General features: G+C 45.9%; 1 protein-coding gene across 1 annotated transcript in view; it reads right to left on the reverse strand.

Moving 5' to 3' along the window:
• Window positions 1-19,894, reverse strand: part of LOC102024845 (chromosome unknown open reading frame, human C10orf11) — a 494,818-nt gene that overhangs the window by 458,540 nt on the left and 16,384 nt on the right. Inside the window, exons 2-3 of the mRNA XM_013516966.1 lie at window positions 5,316-5,423; window positions 3,959-4,047 (exon numbers count right to left, since the gene is read on the reverse strand). Of these exons, the coding sequence (XP_013372420.1) occupies window positions 3,959-4,047; window positions 5,316-5,423 (197 nt within the window). The remainder of the gene's footprint in view (window positions 1-3,958; window positions 4,048-5,315; window positions 5,424-19,894) is intronic.

Raw genomic sequence — 19,894 nt, forward strand, 5'->3', positions numbered from 1 at the left:
AGTTACTGTTTTAATTTATGGAATGTAGATTTCTCACTTTATGCTTGAAAAAAAAAGAAAGACTGTCAAGTGTAGCAATGTGGATGTCGAGACAGTAAATAAAAAAGGCATCGGCGAGGATGAAGTACCTGGCTTAGGGGAAAAAATATATCAGAAAGTAGGGAAAACGGTATTGTTGGTACACGTAGCTGGAAGTGAACTCGGGCTCTCATGGGGCAGGGACACGGGGCAGTTGTGCACGGTGCTTGCCCGGGCGCACACAAGACATGAATTAAAGCGAGCTGCCTGGTCCAGGGATTTGCACAAACACACTCACTCCCCGTTCGTTCACCTGCCAGACCCTCAAGATGTGCTGAGCTTGCACGGGCCGACAGCTGAGCTACAGCATTGCTGGAGGGAGGCTCGCACAGAATCCCTCGCTAGTCTACAGAGTGTGACGAATCGGGACGATGTCTCCCACACTGCGGTCATTCACCACTAGCACCTCCGTGGCGGTCCTGTGTGCTTGCGTGTGCAATACGTGTCCGGTGGGGGTGTGCGCTTCAGCACGGGCGCCTCCCGAGGCTCCCAGAGCTCCCGGGTGGGACTCCTCCCAAGAGGCCTCCGAAAGAGGGAGCTGATACCTGAAAGGTGTAAACTACACTGCCAGTGATTAAATCTGCAGGCTCCCTGGGCCCACAGCCCTGCCTGCGTGCCAATTTCTGCAGGCCTCAGGGTGATCCCGCACAGGGCCCAGTTCCCAGCGTTCCCGCTCCACAGCCACCACTGCCTGGGCAGAGTGGAAGGCCCCAGCTGTACACATTCTGGCTGAAGGCCGATGACACTTCACTTGCTGCTCCTCTCCTCCTTCTGCTTCTTCCTCGGGGTTCTGGGAAGCAAAACACAACTTATACACACGTAGGCAGGGCGGTGTGGGCCGTTCCCTCTGCTCTACCATCTTGCAGTGTGAACTGGGGCACCCTGCTACGGATCCGTGTTCCTTCCAGCTCCAGGGCCTCAAAGACTGAGAGGGTGAACCACTTGCTGGTTCTTCCTTTGCCTTCCTTGACCCCGCCCCGGCCCCTGACTTGGGGGATACGTGGAGGACGCAGGGGGCGGGCACATTCTCCTCAAGTCCCTTCCCCCAGTGGGCGGGGTCAATGAATGGTGCCCACCAATCAAAAAGGCTTCTCAGGCCCAGGCCCCTGTGTGCCGCAAGGGGAGTGGCGGTGCCTCCCCCCTGTCAGGCAGCCTTATGGGCAGCTAATAAGTCCTTTGTGCACAAACATCAGCTGGGCTCTGGTCACGGGCAGCATCCAAATACGCATTGTTCCCAAGTTATGTTATGCAAATATTATACTTCTGTCATGAGACACAGCGAGCAGTTGGCAACTGGCAAGCAGAAGAAACCTCCCTTCCAAGAGTGCTTCGGGGAGGCAACGCACACACGCACGCGCGCGCACACACACACACACACACACACACACACACGCACACACACAGCATGAAGAGGGACAAAGTCAGGCACACTAGTACACAGCCCACTGAGCCAACCACCCGCTTCTGCGGGCCAGGATCTGGGGCCGAGCTGCACACCAGAATGAGACCTCAGAGGGGAGTGAGGGAAATCCACCTCGAATCTGGGCACCTACTTGGTTTTGCCGTGCAATGTTTTTAACTGTTCGATGAAAAGGGAACCATGTTTCATTGGGTAGGGGGCTGCTGAGTAAACAACCTCTGCCTCTCTGCTTCCGGTGCATACGGCCTTTGGCGATTTCACCAGCTCCATTCAGAGCTAAGGGATGGGTGGGGGACAGGAGGCAGGGAGCAGAGCCCACGGTGAAGGGGAAGACAGGAGTGGAAGTGATCCCGAGGGTTCAGATGGCATGGAGGGACCCATAAGCATACGCCTGCAAGATGGCTTCATTTTTCACTTAAAATTATTTTTGTTTGCCAGGCAGGAATGGGAGAAAGAAATTACTTGCAACAATGCAGGAGTTCCTAGCCCTCTATACCAGATGCCTGCAATACATAGGTGCTGTTAAATATAATGACAAGGCAGAAAAGGCTTTCAAGATCCACGTAGGTCTCTGGTGTTTAACCGGACGGCAGTGGTAGCTGGCAGGGAAGATAGGACGGCATTGCAATTTCTCTGCTGTAACCTTGCACATGGATGGCAAAATGCACCCTGAAATCAGAGCCCTTGTGGAGCGGGTGGCTGTCACCAAAGATTTGCTCACTGGCTTCCCTGGCAGGGTCTGTGATGCTGGGATGGGGGTGGAGACTGAAGGGGGCAGGCAAGGCTGCACCCACTATTGGGCAAAGCCAGCTGGAGGAGCCCCCAAGGGCAAGCAGGGACCCCCAGTGGGGAAGTGGGTACAGGTGCTGGCAGCGGCTGGCTTGCTCGGAAACCTCATCAGCACCGCGGAACTCCTCGCAGGGGCCTCTCTCCCGCTCCGCCAGCCAGAGCTGCTGTGATCTCACCCACAGGTACCATCTCGGTCGCCTCCTTTGCAAGGCTCTGCCTGGGCTCCCCTAGGAGCTGCGGCGGCTGCCGAGAGAGTCCAAGTGCCTTTCCAAAGTCACATCAAAATGACAAACCATCACAATGCATTCGGCTCCAGTGGAGTCAAACAGAGAGAACTTTTAAGTTTCCACTGTAATTAACCCTATCCTCGTTAAGATAATTATGATCAAGCTTCCTGTCACAGTTAATATCCTGGCATCGTCGCCTGTGGCTCACACTCTGCCCTCATTAGCTTATAAAAACAGTGGTGCTAAACAGGCGGCCACAGCCCTGCCCGGTGAGGCCAGCGGCAGGGCGTTCTTGTGAAGCGGACTTGGGCAGGGTCATGGGCCCCACAAGAACCTCCGGTGCTCCTGGGTGGGCGCATACTCAGCCTCCTTCCTTCTTCCCCCCAAAATCTGGCTACTCACAGGACAAGGCCAGGACCTGGGTGGGGTGACAGGTTTGGAACAGGGGGCTTCTAATCTGCAGCCTGCCTGTGCCAGCCCACTGTGGCCCAGAAGCCACCAGAGGTTCCTTCCAGAACCTGGGTCCCTCCCGGGCATATGGGCTGGGGTTGGAATTACATCTCATCTCCTTCTGCTCCTGCCTACACCAGCCATGACACTGTGCCCAGCACGAGGAAGGGAAGCGAGCGGTGGGGACAGCGAGCCACAGACCCTGTGGAAGAAGCATCTCTCCTTTTAGAACCTCCAATGAGAATCAAAAATCAGATATTCTCAAACCAAGCAAGAAAACAAGCTCTTCACTGAGATCCTACCTTTCTCCCTCCACTCCATCCACCTAAACGGCCATGCATGTATTTTCAGCTGAGAAAGCAAGGAAGCCGTGGAGATTCCAGGGGCGCCCCACCCACGTGTCTAATGCCTACCACCCTGGCTAGTCACGCTGTCATGCAAGGGCCCGCGCTGTCTCTCTGGACGATGTCTCTCTGCGACCGCCGCACACCCAGAGAGCTTTGGGGGACCAAGGACTTCTCACCTACTGCCAACCACTCAGCAGGAGCCCAGAACAGCCTAACAGAAAAGCAGCCAACAGAAACCCGAGGACAGAACACAGGCAGGGCCTGGCCAGCAGCCAGGAGGAAATCCCTATCCTTGCCTTCTTCCAGAGGCCAGATGCCTCCCACCTTTCCCTGGGATGTGTTTTCGAGAACAGGAAGAGTAACATCGGAGGGCCCACAGCTGGATCCCCAAACAGTGGTGAAAATATCTAAATATTTCCTTACCAGTTGGTAAATGACTGCAGTTCTAACCACGCCTCCCGATGACCTGACCACTCCCTGCAGGTCCCTAGACCTCCACACAGTCCAGAAGCTAAGCAGTCACCGTCCACTACCAACCTTACCACCAGGCCACCAGGGATGCTGCTCTGGCCAGCATCTGTTCAGCGTCACCTCTGAGAGCAGAAAGGGTCATTTGTTCCCGTCTCATTCTCATCCTACTCCCATACCTGGCACATGGCAGGTTGGAGAGAAATATTCCAAGTCCCTGATGGGAGCTGCAGGCCAGGGCAGGCAACACAAAGCTACCTGGGAGGAACTGGGGAAGAAAGAAGAGGGTCAGTGCACTGGGGCGCAACTATTTCTGTCCTAGTAAGTGGCCCGGGTGGCACAGGCACTTTTACGTGCTCTGTGGATCAAGCCCCATGAGAGGTACCCTTCCTTCATAAAACTCTTCATATCCTGCTTAGGTGAATAGATAGGTAACTATATATATTACATAGATGCACCACTACAATAATGTATTACACGCATGTAATATGCATACAGTAACATATACATTGCAATATGTATATTGGTTCTCTTATATTTTCTGGCCTTTGAGGTCACACAGCTGGAGATTTATGTACAAATTGTAATATAAATCAATAGTCCCCACCGTAAGTACATGAGCAGGAAGTGGAAATGTCTCTAAGCAATGCATGGATGTGGAAAGGCTCGGGTCTGTAGTACAGGGTGCGTTATGGCCACTAAAAATATGTACAACACGTGGGGTCAAAGTCAACCCCGAGTCTGCCGTCATGATGGATCATCTCTGAGTTGCAAAACATAAAATTCAATAGCGGTATGAGAGATCTGAATCTAAGATCAATCAAAAAACTAAAGCCTTCATGCACTACAGCTAATAATACTAAGAAATCTTTCAAATACAATATCTAAAGAATTGTAGAGAATGAGTACGGAGCTGGAAGCCCAGAAATCGGGACTTGTGGCTGTTGTTATTTGAAAAGGAAAGGAAGAAAGTAGTTTCTCCAGCTTTTGCATTCATGAGCTTATAAATTTATCTATACAAAATTCTAGTCAGATTATCCCTCTGAGAGACAGATATGTGCATGCCTAGGACAATGTAAATAATGTAGCTAATCATGTTGACCTTTTTACTTTTGCTACCAGGAAGCTCAGAACTAAACTGTAACCCAAGTTTAAAACGGTAACACCTCATGATTTGTGTATCTGCTTTCTAGCCTTAATTTTTAAGGTTTGTAATTTTCCATACACTTGATATTTTATTTAAATATTTTTCATTTTATTAATGCTAATAGTCTAGTCCAAACTCTCTATGGAATTAGATGGGACCTATACCAATATAATATTTCATACATTCTCAAACAGGCAGTGTGTATGCATTAAGGACAGTTTGAGGAGAACAGATATTAACTTAACTGGGAATAGCAAAATACATATTGTACACAGACTCAAAAATGGCTGTGAATAAATTTCTAATGATATTCCTGTGACAGGAAGGCAAAAAGTAGGCTGGAAAATGACATTACATAAAAGTTCAAAATTAATTGCTTCAAAATGTACCTGGAAAACACTGATTAACAGCTCAAACTGCTCTAGCCACAGGATGATGGAACTTTTGCCAATGATGTGGTTAAGGACATGTTCATCACATGTATGAAAGTCAAGACCCTAGAGAGATATTAAGAAAGATGCATTAAGGTCCCAAACACTTCTATTAGAATCAACCACTGTATCAGCCCACTAAGATGAACTTTTACAGTATATAATAGAAAGGCCCAAATATAAAGTTCAACTAGGCCCCTCCTCCCCTAAAAAATCCACTTTAAAATCAAAAGGTGGGGCCAGGGACATAGCTCAGTGGCACAGTGCCTTGTTTGGTAAGCACAAGATCCTGGTACAAAAAAAAAAAAACAACCTGAACTAAAATCAAAAGGCAAACTGAAATTGGAAAAATATTTGCAACTGCTCTAACAAGCTAAGGTTTAACAACCTTAATATGGAAAGAGTTTTTGTGAGTCACTAAGGAGAAAGCTGAATTCTTAGCGAAAAATGAACAAAATACGTGAACAGAAAATTTGCAAGAAAATTGGTCAATAGCAGAAAAATAGGAGAAGTTTTGGGCCTCACCGGGAATCTAGAATATTCAAATTAAACAAGATAATGTACTGTTTTCTTAAATTTTAACATGGTTTTCTCAAAACTTCAAGACCATAAGTTAACACAAGACTAATGGGACAGGAAAGTTGTTGTGATCTTTCTGGGTGGCAATTTACAGTAAAAGTCTGGAAAATGATCATTTTTCCATCCACAACTCCAATTCTAATAATTTACTCAGTAAATACCAAAGATGCGTATGGTTTAAATACAAGAAGGTTCCCTCCAGCATTAGCTCTAAAAACAGTGTTGACAAGCCTAAACGTTCAACAACAAGGGAATGATTAAATAAAGCCTAATATATCTGCATGATGAAATACCATGCAGCAACTAAAAATATTATAGTCAGACATCTAATGACCTAATAGAATTTGCTGCTATATATTTAAGCTCCTGAAATCAACTACGGTACACTACGGTACAACATCTCATGCGTGGAAAGTGAGAGTCTGTCCAAGTCCGCCTCCATTCACCACATAAAACTTAATGTGCCTTATGTTTCCCTGGGCATTTTCTTGTTGACAGATAAGAATCATCAAAGTTGCTTCAGTTGCTTCTAGTTTGTAAACTGCTATTAATATGCTATCTTGTACACAGAGACTTTATAAGCATTCTGTAGCATAATTTGGGGGCTGGGGTGAGACAGCGCTTCACTATGTAGTTCAGGCTGGCCTTGAACTCACTATATATTCTAGGCTGGCCTCAAACTTGTAGCAATCTTCCTGCCTCAGCCTCCTTAGTGCTGGGATTACAGGCATACACTACCACAGCCAGCAACTGATTTCAAAGTGCTTGTTCACAGTGGACTACTTAACAGATAAAACTGTAAAAAAATATTACCCAGGGGTTAATAGCTACAAAGGAGACACAGACAGAGACATATGCAGATATGTAAGTATGCACTGACACATGCCTGTAATCCCAGCACTTGGGAGGCTGAGGCAGGAGGATCACTGCAAGTTTGAAAACAGCCTAGGCTACAAAATGAGTTCAAGGCCAGCCTGAATTACAGAGCGAAACCTTGTCTCAAAAATACAATAAATAAATAAATAAAGAAATAAATAAATATCAGGAAAAACTCTAGGAAACACTATTATCAAAGCAAACTAGACAACTCCTCACACACATGATGCAGGAGCCTTAGATGAAGAACGGTGTGCATGCATGTGCGTGCGCATGTGTGTGTGTGTGTAGGGGCTCAGTGTGAATAGCCAGGGTGGAGGTAACTATCACAGATGCTGTAATCCTAATCCATCACCTAATCCATTATAACTCCACTCTGCATGGAGCTTTGATATTCAAAAGGGCATCAGCATTCATAAACACCACCCAAGGAGAACTACCAGGAGGCAAAGAGGGTGTGACGCCATGATTCAGACAGTCAGTGTTGCTTAACCAGGAGCACAGAAGACTCAGATGCGTCAATGTACTAAATCTAGCTATGCATGGTGGCACGTGCCCGTAACCCCAGTGCTCCAGGAGGCCAAGGCAGAAGACTGCACATCTGAGGCCAGCCTGGGCAACTCAGTGAGATCCTGTCTGAAAATGGAAACTCAAAAGTGACTGGAAATGTAGCTTAGTGCTAAATAAATAAATAAATAAATAAATAAATAAATAAAGTCCATGCGGTTCTAGAAGACAGAATCAAAACCAAAACCAAGTAAAAGAAAATAATAGACGTGGGGAGATGTCATGAACCAATCATTTTAACACTTGTAAACATAGAAGAGCTGTTCAACCAAGGATTGAACTGCCTGTGTGTCATCACACGTTTTTGATCAGAGATGAGTCAGGAAGAGCGTTAAGGAGATATCCAAACAGACATCAGATTCATGTATTTCCACCATTCTCTCCAGACACCACGGGTATCTGACTGGAGCTCCTTGTAATACAGGGAGTTGACAGGGGCTGCTGACAGTCACCACTCCCCTGCCACAGGGCCCCTCAGGGGCCAGCCTGGTGGGAAGAGGGTAGCAGCGTCCTGGCTCTGCCATTCTGTGGCACCAAATGCTGTACCTTATTCTTACCTTCCAGCAGGAACAGTGCAGGGCCCCCTAAATACTTCCCCCGCTGTGACATCCCTATCATAAAAAGGCACATCTCAACACACTGGACTCCTACAAACAGTAAACTCATTATCAGAAGCACAGCTCTATTTATGCAAAATGGGTCCCACTGTGGTCTTCCTATGGACTCCGAGGCTTTGGGTCCAGAGAAATTTGAGGGTGTTCCATACTCCCAATTCACAGGAGAGGACTAATGCTCAGAGATAAAGTAGCTTCTCTAAATAAAGCACACGTCATAATCTAGGTGCATCCAGAACCTTTGGACCTGCAGTACGGTGTTCTCACTTATGCTCTATTACCTCTAAATAATTTCTAGTTGTGATCCAGACCCAGAAATCCACCATGGCCACAACCTCCATCCGAACATTATACATAGCTTTGTATATTCAATCATTGCGTGAACTCAGTTAAAATGACGAACCTAGATGGGTTTTCAAGGCCTTCTGCTATCCAGCCTACAATCTCTGATCCTCTTAAAATGAGCCGTAGGAGAATTAGTTCTTGTGGAGTTTTTCATGTGGCTCTCATGAGACGAAGTGCACATTAGCTAGAGATGGATGGAGATTTCCCAGCTAATGTGGCTCTCTGTGTCATTTCTTTACTCATTTTACAGAAATGTGTGCGAAGGGGCTCCGGTTTGTAAACTGTTGTTATTGAGTCTGAACTCTTTGTCCAGGACTTTGGGAGTCTCTGGGGCTACAAAGACAACCATGGGCTGATCCTCCGGTCCTTCGCTCTAAGGGGATGGGTTGAACTAAATCTCAACCTAACTGAATTCTCCTCTTTTGAGCATCTAGTTAAATTTACTCCACATCTGCTGTTAAGGGGACATAGAAAGAGAGGGAATTCAATGCTGGCACTCAAAACCATGATCATGGTCCCCAGCAGGGTGGGTACTTAGTAAGCAATACGTCTAGGGGAACAGAAGCTGGAAAAGTCCTGAAGTCTGCTCCCAATGAGTGTAGCAGCCACAGAAGAGAGATGAAACTTAGGCTTAAAATAAAGAGAAACCATGTAGGACAGCAGACTGTTAAGTACCGTGGCCAAGGCAGCTCTGGACACTGAAGGGAAAGAGACGAGGACTGTAGCAATCACCTGCCTCTCTCACCCTGCTGTTTCTCCTGAAGTTACCACAGCAAGTACATCCTTAAGGACAGCGATAACAACGAGCCATGCTCCAGGGATGCTTCTGTGTCTTGTTCCCATCCTTCCCTGTCCTCCCTCTTCCCAGGGAAACTGCCCTGCATTTTCCCCACCCTCATCCCAAGACTTGGGCTTGGGCTTTGACTATGTCTCCAAAATTATTTTGATTCACGGCTTGAGATTTTACAAAACCACACATGCACGCATGAAGCCTGTGGCCTTGGGATCTTGTTTGTTTTTAAGAGTCCAAAGAGTGAGTTTGTGTGGTGGGTTCTATAAATGGGGGTTTTCTTTGCTAGGGAGATGTGAGGGCGCGGACACGGTGTGCCGCAGCCGCGGTATGCGTGCATGTCGCCATGGGGTGGAAGGCAGCGCCTGGCGGGGGACGCTCCCACGGCCACTGGGCAAACATATGTTGGGCCAAGAACACTGCTCTTCAACCTCCTGAGCTGTTTGCTTGAAAGATAACAGTGTCTCTTCCACACAAGCCTTTCACCACCCTCCAGAAAGCGAATTTTTAATCCAACAGATGCGGTCTACTCATTGCAAGCCAACCAGAAAAGGAGACGTTTACATGGCTGGGCCTCAAGGCCCTGTGATCCCAGAAGGGCCCTAACCGAATCCTTGCCCAAAGACCACCTCCCCATAGGCAGTCCCCTCTGGAATGGAATCAGGCCAGGAAAGCCAGCAAAAATGTGCCAACTGCTGATTCTGTGAGGTCCCAGTTGGCTGAAGAAGGTGAAAACATGTTTTCTGGCCCAGACTACAAGATAACTTTATATCTCCTACAGGAAAGAAGGTCCTAGGAGATACCATAGCTCTGAAAGTAGCATGTATTAGAGCCATTTCTTTCTTCCAAAATTGCACTAGCTCCATGTTTTGCAAAATCTCTCAAAGAACAGCATGATAAGGTTTCTTTCCTGTTTCACACAGTGACACATTCTAGTCCTTTGAGTATCGATACCTAGCAATGGGGGCGGGGGGCAAAGAAGGAAGATCACATGGCTGCAGATGTGTGGTATGATGCATGGCAAGAGTCATCCCGGGGGGTTAAACCAAGATTCCCACCTCCCCTGCCCCTCTGGTTATTTGCTGTTGTGGCAGTGGAACACCACTATGGTATTTGCTTAGGGAGCTTGTGGTTCTGATCAAGGATTTCTTGTCAACTCAGTGAAGCCAAACAAATGCAATAAGCAGACATGCAAAATTCAACCCCAAAGTGTACATGTGCTCTATGTTCAAGTCCAGATGTGGTATATGGCTTTGGGAAAATAACCCTTGCAAAGTTGAATTTTTAATCTGCCACAGAGGCAGAAAATGTATCCTGACTGGTACACTTTGCACATACTGGTATGGGGAGCACGTGAGATATGGAACATGAGAATAATCCTATAAAAATACAAGGATGGCTTGTTAGCAGAAAGGTTGTTTTTGAGAAACGAATGGGGACGTTTTATTTTCAGAGCAAGAAATTAGTGAGGTAGGTGTCCTGGTAACTTTTCTCATTGCTGAGGCAAAATACCTGACACCCGTAAGTTAAAGGAGGGAAGGTTCATTTCAGTTCACAGTTTGTACAGGTTTCAGTTCATAATGAACTGGCTCTGAGGCAAGGTGGCATGGCACAGAGGCATCACAGAGAAGAAACAGTTCATGGTGTGGCCGGCAGAAGGCAGCAAGCAGTAGCAGCAGTAATGGGCCTGCCTTTCCCTTTTATCTCACCCAGGCTACAAGCCTATTGATTGGTGCCACCCACACCCAGGGTGGAGCTTCCATCATCCACACTGTTAATCCTAGGATCACAACCTTAATCCACATTCACACACTCTAACTCCAGCCACCTTCCAAAAGCACCACCTAGGACTACATGAGGCTTTGGGGAGACATCCACATAAACGCTATCCCAGAGAGAAAAGGAAACAAGTAGCTAACCTTCAAAAGAAGTCCTAAAACTTATTCAGAACCATCTCAGAACTTAGGGAGATGGCAGTTTGGGAGAACCTCTACCTGAAGAACATTCCAGAACCTGAGACTTTCCCTACCTCAGTCACTGTCTGCTATAATGTTTCAGTCAAATCCTTGCCCCTCTGAACTTCATTTTATTCTCCTATAAATTGGGAAGGGTGTATGACTCTGGAGGTCTCTTACAATTGAAATATCTCAAACTCTAAGGTGAGCCCTAGGTGAACAATCCCCAAATCAAAGTTTATCATTGCCATATCATTCCACCATTCCACCAGTGAAAAGTTCTGCAGGACTGTGGAAAGCTATCTCCAACATCATGGGGCCAAAGGGCTGGGAGTCAGCAGACAGGGCATCTGTGAAACCTCAAGTATGCCATCTAATTAATAAAAAAGATCTGGGTGGTGGTAGGGAAGTGAGAGACACACCCCTCTTCCTCTTTTCTTCATCTTGCACAGCAACCCAAACTACGAAGGGACAGGCCAAGTGACACACTGCTCAGAGGCCAAAAGATAAATGTTTGGTGAATTGACCATTGGTTGAGAAATGATGGGCTTTGGATGTGCATAATGGCCGAGTTGCCTTTCCAGGCAGATCATCTGCCAAGATAAGAAACCATAATGAATGGATCTTGAGACGCCCTGGACAGAGGCAACTCTAATTTGACGGATTTTAATAAAATTAATCCTTTAAAAAAGAAGCTGGTTGAAAGAAGAAGATAGCAATTTGGAGAGATGAGAAAGGCTGCAAATCACACAAACATAAAGTAAACATGAAACACTGGTTTCTCCATTCACAGCACTGGCCAAGTAAGCAGAAGAAGAGTGTTTGATTTCATTATGTTTATAAACCATCGAAGTGCCTGTATGAGGGTGCCCAGCATTGAGTGGAGACACTTGATATATTGAGATGAAATGGTCTCTCTAAATAGGAAGCTACCCCAGTAGATACAGAATGGATGGTCCACTTATTTCCCCTTCTACGAACACTTACTGAGCATCCCTGACCCAGGCCTCAGTGAAGGAAGAGGTTTCCTCCCACCTACATGGAGCCTGAGGAGCAGCGAGGTCTGGTAAACTGGGCTTCTCTAGCACAGGAAGGAAGTTTCTCCTGGCCTAAAGGATCCTACTGTGCTAGGTGCTCTCTGTCAATCAGCTATGCCTGCACATCCTTACACTCTGAGCTGTGCAGCCAACAGCCCAGTTCCAAATTTATTCCTTGATTTTGTTCCTCCGGCTTCTCTTCATTCAACAAGATATCCTCCTTCAGCACTGCACACTTCTTCTGAGGGCACCGCAATGGCAAGAGCAGCTGTCAGACGACTGGCGGGGACAGATAGGAGAAAGGAACCTTAATTCAGCCCCAGGGAAAACTCCAGCTGTACCCATGAGTCAATGACCTTCTGGGCCTTGATTTCTTCCATATGCAGCTGGGGTTTGGAAAAGATGATTTGGTCCATTTTCTGACAAATTTTTACCTGAAGCCTTCTACTGATCAGATACTCTTCAAGACACTGAGTGCAGAGGTGGGTAAGGGGCCTGTCCTCCAGGGGACCAAGATCTCATGACATAAGTGCATAAACACATGGCCACAATGACATAGCGAGGCTAAGTGCTCCATCTGCCTCTACATAACCTTAAGAAAATCTTTATGCTCCCTTCTAACATCTAAATTTTCAATTAGGGTGCTAACCTCCAGGTGGTGTTTTTTGTTGTTGTTGTTTGTTTTTTAATTTGAAGATGAAGTCCAGAATTACAAAGAAGTTTGGATTCCCAAGTGTAGAAATGGCCATCTTCCATGATACCATCTATATCCCCCGAGCTAGGAGGGAGGAGACTACGGAAAACATAACACTCAAAATAATTCTTCCCCCAACTCCTGCTTCTGCTCCCATACATTTTTCCATGATTGTAAAAGGAAACTCACTCATTACTAAACAGCTCAGCACGGCTCACGCTCTTGGAGAATATAAAGTTTTATGAGCGGGTCTCTCCTTCTCTCTCTGGGTGTAGGTGAGAAAGCAAGTGAGAGAGAAAGCCAAAGAGGCCTGGTTCGGGAGTCCAGGGTGAATTATAGACTGCCGCTCAAGATTCACAGCTCTTCCTGGTAGGAGGTTAATATTCTCACGTGTCATTAGGTCTGCTGGCTCTCCTGATGGTTCATTGAAGCAGGCAGCAAATTATTTCCTCATGCTGCAGAGGAGAGCGCACTTCAAAGCAGGGGAACTCAGGTCAGGACAGACCTTCAGGGGATTAATGACTTAGGATCACCAGGGATGTCTGTAGGTAAGAATGGGCCCGAAGCTTTTGACAAAGCTAACTTTTTGATCGGTCTTGACCCAGCTTTCAAGCCAGACCTCCAGATTTTATCCCTATCACCTTCTAAGGACTTGCCAAGACCTGCAAGAAGACTGAGCCACCTGTCTGGTCATTTTATCTCCTCTTGAAATGCTTTCACCTGCTTTCTGCTAATGTGCAGCCCACCCAGCGTTCAAAGTGCAGCTTAAACCTTATTCCTTAGTGAGATGTCTCAGGCTGTCTGTCCCAAAGCAGCTGACCGTGCCTAGACAGAGCTTTTCACCAACTCCTACATGCATGTTCTTTTTTCCAGTGGCCACAGGCTCGGTCTGTGCACCTACTGTACCAACTGACTTATATTTATCTCCTTGACAGCTAATTAAGCCATGTGACCACAGGCACAGTGGGTAATAGCTGCACCCCCCCATGAGGACCACTAAGTAGGAGGAAGGGAAACCCCTACATGTCCTAGAGACAAACCTAAATCTCCAGCCTCTCTCCATTCCAAAAATCCCAAGGACAGACCCAGAAATATAGGTCCATTGAAATACTCATGTGAAGGAAGCCTGAAAATCACAACTTCTATGGATGACACTGAGAGAAGAAGAGCACGGGCACTCACGGACGTCAGGGAAAACACAGCTGCCTCCCTCAGGCCCAGGAGTGGGAAGTTAGTACACATAGGGCAAATGCCCACCATAGTCTGTATTCTGGTCTAGGTTTTCTGGATGGCAGGAAAGCTCTCACCGGGCTCTTCAGTCTGGGAGGGCGCCCTCGAGCCTGCAGGAGAGCTGCTGAGAGGTCATCTCCAAGCCCCCAAGGCAGGGTCCCCTGAGCAACAGCGCAGGCCCTGAGTCGGGATTTCCTACCCAGTGGCTGTGGATGTCTGGATTCCCCAGTGTTTTCTTTTTAAAGAGGAGGAACGCACCTGGTTACGCACCAGGGAGAAGGGCACAAGCAGGGCTCATGTTAGACCTCCCCCAACTCCAACCTGGACGTGCAAATAATAGTTTGGGGAAGAACTTGGTAAATTGGAAAACACTCAGGAGAGGAAAGGGTTGGTTCTGACTGCTCCAATCCTGTCTTCTCCTATTCTCCTGTCCAGCTTACATCCAAATGTTCTCTTCCATTCTGTGCCCATTCCCACATTATCATTAGAATCACTTTTTTTTCTTGAGAATACTTTGCCTGCTTTGCTGTAGTCTGCTCTCCATAACATGCATGAATAAATCAGGTAAACACACACACACACACACACACACACACACACACACACACAGACCCAGTATGTAGATGCAGATGGTACAGACAGCTGAGTAGTCACCCATGGCTAGTCAGGGTCAGAACGCACAAGGTAAAGCCTCCTTGAGCCAACAGGATGGCTAAGGCAGCCTCCCAGGCCCACACAGTGTGCAGTGCAGCACCCAGCACAGTCCCCTGCAGGGGCCCCATACACAGGACCCAGGGCAAACAGAGCCTCCCCCTCACTGTACCTCCCAGTCCTGCAGGGCAAGCAGAGCCTCCCCCTCACTGTACCTCCCAGTCCTGCAGGGCAGGATAAATAGGGACAACTCGACCAGTGTCTCTAAAGGATGTGGTGCAGACAATCTATGTCAGATTCTCCTGAGATATTAATTAGAAAAGTGATGGTGGGGCCCAGCCCTGATTTGTGAATCAGGCCCTTTGTGGGTGGATGTGGATATGCACAGTTTAATTCCCCAAATCATTTTATGCCTACCGAAGTGTGGGGTCCACTGGGAGTCTCCAACTCTTGGATAACCTCAGAGGACATCCCAGGTCTGTAAGGTGACATACTGCACTCAATGAACCCAAAGTGCGTCAATTACAGATGTATCGTGATTTTCTATAATGGAGGGGAGACCACTGTCAACTGAAAGTGATCCAATGCTTTGCTACCTTAAACCGCCTCAAAAACTTTCTTCCCTTTTTGATATTCCAGTGGCAGTTTTGCAAGAAAATATGAATCAAAGACATTACTCCAACAATAAATGTTGCTTTGTGATATCAAGTTTATGCCCTTTTTGTATACACAATAACTTGGTCTTTCAGCATCAAATTATAGTGAATACTTAAATGACACACAGAAGCACCAAAATATGTATAAGCCAACTGAAGCAAAGATAATGACAACCACGGCCCGACACAAACATGGATTGACAACAACCCCATCACACCTGCCTCCTGATCAAGGACAAGAGCAAAAAGCTACCAATTTTGAGAAGGATTCAAGGATGCTGAAATAAGAAATAAATGCCCTGTTTAGAAATGCTGAAATACAGAAGATGCAGGTAAAAGCAATAAAGAGTAGCGGAGACTGTGAGAGCCCAGGTACACACTAGGCTGGAGACACTCTTAGTAGTACAGTGGTGAGATGTGCTTGGCTCACAGGTAAGGTGGCCCTAGAATTTGCAGTGTCAACTGGGACACCACCCAGGGGAAATGGGGTGATTATGTTAGGAAAACTGGCATTGAGTAAAACTGCCCTGGAAAAACCAGGATGGGTCTATGTGACCCATGGACCCCCAAAACCACCCTGAGTAATGTGATTGCTACAACTAATCAATCCCAACATTTGGAATCTACAACAATATGCAAGGATGGAAGTTACTCTTTAGTCTATGCTTTTTAATATCCTTGGAAATCTGACTCTGTCAGCCTTGTATAGCTCCTCCTCCAAATGTTCTCATCAGCCAAGTTATTGGCCAGAACTCTGTCTTCCTAATATGAGGTGTCTGAAAGACACCACAGACCTCCACAGACATCCCTACAGTTGTTTCAATGAATGAAGTCAGTGGTTTTCAAGTAGTGGTGATATTGCTCTCCAAGGATCTTTGACAATATCGGAAGACATGTTTGATTGTCAGAAGTGGGTGTTTAGCAAACAGAGGCCAACAATGCTACTGAATCCTGTCTCTGCAATACACAGGACAGCCCCACAACAAAACATGGCCTGACCCAGAGTGACATTAGTGCTGAGATTGAGAAACCCTGGGTTAGGTGACAGATCGCGCCTTCGCACCCTCTATTGTGAGGTGAGCCACTCTACCTTCTTTGAACGTGACAACTGCCCTGGCAAGCTGTCCTCACCACTGCTGAGGTTATAGCTGAATCTCGCTGGACCAGATCATGATCTAGATAGGAGCCTCTGCAGTGATGGAAAGGATGACACAGCTGTCAGTCTCCATAAAGAAAGTAAGAAAACTTTCCTAGTTTCATGAAGACAGACAAGACTGACAGACTCTGTGACTTTTCCCTTCCCCAACATCACTGCACAGGAGTGACAGTAAACATAACAGGCTTGTTGAAGCTACAGCTCTAACTGCTAGCACTCAGAGGCCATGAACCTCCAAAGCTGAGTGCAGCGTGGAAGCCAGGATGGCCCAGAACACTGTATATAGAATGGGCAGTCCTAGGCTTTAGATGAGTTCCCTCAGACACTTCAGATATTTCCCAATGCAGCATGACCAGAAGAGTCTCCGTCACTCCTAACGGCTTCTTGTTCACATGCATGGGGAAGTAGCAGGAAAGTACAGCAGGAAGACACTTGTCCACACATATCATTTTAGAGCATGGGGGATCCTGCAGGCAAGGGCGAGCCATGGTAGCGCATAGAAGCAGAAAACAAGGGGATGGATTCAGGACCAAGGACAGAAGTGAGGTGACAGGGTCTCAATCTAGGCCAGAAATACCTCCTTTATCAGTGTCACTAAGGTCACAGCAATGAAGAACCATATACTAGGTAGCTTGGAGCACAGAACGGCAGAAGTGTGCTGGAACAACAGAAATGTGTCTCAGCCCCAGGGCAAGAAATCTGGAATAAGGATGCTGGTTTGGCCACTCTGAAAGAAGTAGGAGAGGATTTGTCTTCTCAGGCATCTCTGCTTAGCTTCTTGTGTTTTACAGTGTAACCGCAATCTTCACACAGTGTGTCTCTGTATGTATATGTGTTTCTTCACATGGGCTTCTTTGTAAGCACACCAATGATACTGAAATAGTGGTCTAACGTAGTCCAATATATCTTAATTAATTATATCTACCATAGCTCTATTTCCAAATAAGGTAACATTTTTAGCTACTGGAGTTTTGGACTTCAACATAATAATTTGGAGGGGAACTAACTTCACCCTCCAGGTGACTGTTGTCCCCAATATCAAGATCTCACCTGTGCCTAAGGAGATAATTTCATAACAGGACATCACAAGCAGCTATGTAAGCCAGGCACTGAGAACACGGAACCATAAGCTCTTACAGTATGGTCAACTCTAACATCCTCAGGATGCACTCATTTTCACTCTCCTCTCCCAAGACCTGGCTTCCTATATCTGGTTTAATGCAGCCGTCATTCAGAACATAAAAATACAGAATACTATTTATCTAAATCTCACACTTGCATCCATCTTCATTCTCTGAGACACAGCCATGAGCCACAAGGAAGTAAATAATTCCTGGCATGAAGTCAATGTTCAATAAAGGTTTGTTTCTTTCTCCTTTCCTCTCAATTCCAATGGCAATGTCACAAAATCAGGATACTAGGGAGAAGGGTCAGTGGTATTCATTCAGCAAACTGTGACTCTCCATTAAAAATTTTCACAATTTGAGTCCTGATCATTGACCAAAGTTGGAAAAAAGTAGGCAAACAGTGGTTATAATAATGACAGCAAAGGGAAACAAATTAAAAGCCAAAACAAGACCACCTACAAAATTAGTAAATAAGCCAAAGCTAGCAGAAAAGCAGAGTAGATTGGTGTGGGGGCCAGCAGCACTGCAGCCTTTGATGGGCATAAAAATCATGACCATGAGTCATAAGTAAATGTCATCAAAGGAAAAAAAATCAACATATATTTAAAGAGAGCCTCCACTGCCACTGTTTTTATCTTAAGTATTAGACAACTGCTGCATTCATATTGTTTGTAATTCTTATGGGGAGACAAGATGTTGATGTGTATGAAATTAAACAATACAAGATTAAGGAGCAATTCAAGATAACAATAGAACTGTCACAAAGCAATGTATGATTATCTACCACATAAATAATATAGAAAAGAAGAATAACAAGAACTCTGAGGCAGTGATTACCTTAGGCTGAAAGTCCAAGAATGACACTTTCCAAGAAGTAGATTATGAGCTGAGACTTTAAAACGATAGATGTAGATGCCACATAACTTCTTTAAGAACACAGAACTGGCAATAGACATATTAGGAAGACCTCATTCTAAAGCAGTTAATGTTATTTAATAATTAAAGACAACAGTAAAGTGTGCTTAAGTGGACACCTCATTCTTATATAATTCTCAAACAATGGGATATTGTGATTATCAGTGGGGTGTAGGCAGCTTCCAAGATGCTTCCAAAGACCCCTCCCTCCTACTAATCATGTCCTTCCATGGTCTCCTCCCCTTTCACATGGGATAGACCTTAAGACTTGCTTCTAATGAATACTGCAGAGATGATGGCTGTCACTTCCAAGATAAGGTTACAAGAAGACTGAGGCTTTCTCTTTCTGGATCTCTCTTTGTCTCTTACTTCCTCATTGTCATTTCCCTGGAGGAGGCCCAAGTAATGATGAAATGAAGGATACCACCAACCAACAGCCAACAATAAAATGAGACCTTGGTCTAATGTCTTTCAAAGAACTAGATCATACTAACACTCATATGAGCAAGCCCAGAAGTGGATTCTTTCCAGCTGAACCCTCAAGCAATGACTGTCCTGGTTGGTACCTTGATGCTGTGAATATAAAACCAGATTCTTAACCCACGGAGACTGTTTCATAAATATTTGCTTTTGTACACAGCTAAGTTTTGGGGTGATGTGTTACTCTGCAATGTGTAATCAATAAAAATGGCCAAGATGCACTGACACATCTATTTCTCCAGTCTACTAACTAAGACCCTCTTGAATCTTCATGGGAAAGGTCAAAATTAACTAACTGAAGCCAGGAGGACAAAAAGTATTCATATGTAAATTGGTGTTCTAGGCCAGATTTTGAGTAGCAGTCACTTTATATGTGCAGGTATCACTATGAAAAGACACAGGACAAACACCAGAAGACCTGAGCCCCAAAACGTCTTTGGTAGCTCTTCCCAGAAGGGGTGAATATTTAGACACTATGGCTAGTGGTGAGGCTTTCTGAAAGGGAATTGAGCCACTGTAGTCACATCTCCTATAACTAAAAACAAAACTAAACAAACAAACAAATGCTCAGAGTACTGAGCCGTACTCATGGATTCCAGAGCCCGTATCCTTGGTTCTATTATGTAGGCTTCTTTTTGGGCTCTTCCTGCAGCCTCTTAAGAGATTAAGAGGGAGCTCAAGGGATGAAGAAGAGGCTTTATGACTTGGGGTCTCTTCCTTCGTCATAGCGGCAACATGCAGAATTATCTACTAGGTTCCAAGCAAGCTGCAATTTGCTTCATTATTTTTCTCTTGGTGACTGAAGGGACTAAGGGGTAAGGTAAAACTCTAAGGGATTTCTGTCATTTTTGAGTACACATTTACA

Source organism: Chinchilla lanigera, unplaced genomic scaffold (genome assembly GCF_000276665.1).
Source record: "Chinchilla lanigera isolate Chin_1 unplaced genomic scaffold, ChiLan1.0 scaffold00036, whole genome shotgun sequence".
Classification (NCBI taxonomy): domain Eukaryota; kingdom Metazoa; phylum Chordata; class Mammalia; order Rodentia; family Chinchillidae; genus Chinchilla; species Chinchilla lanigera.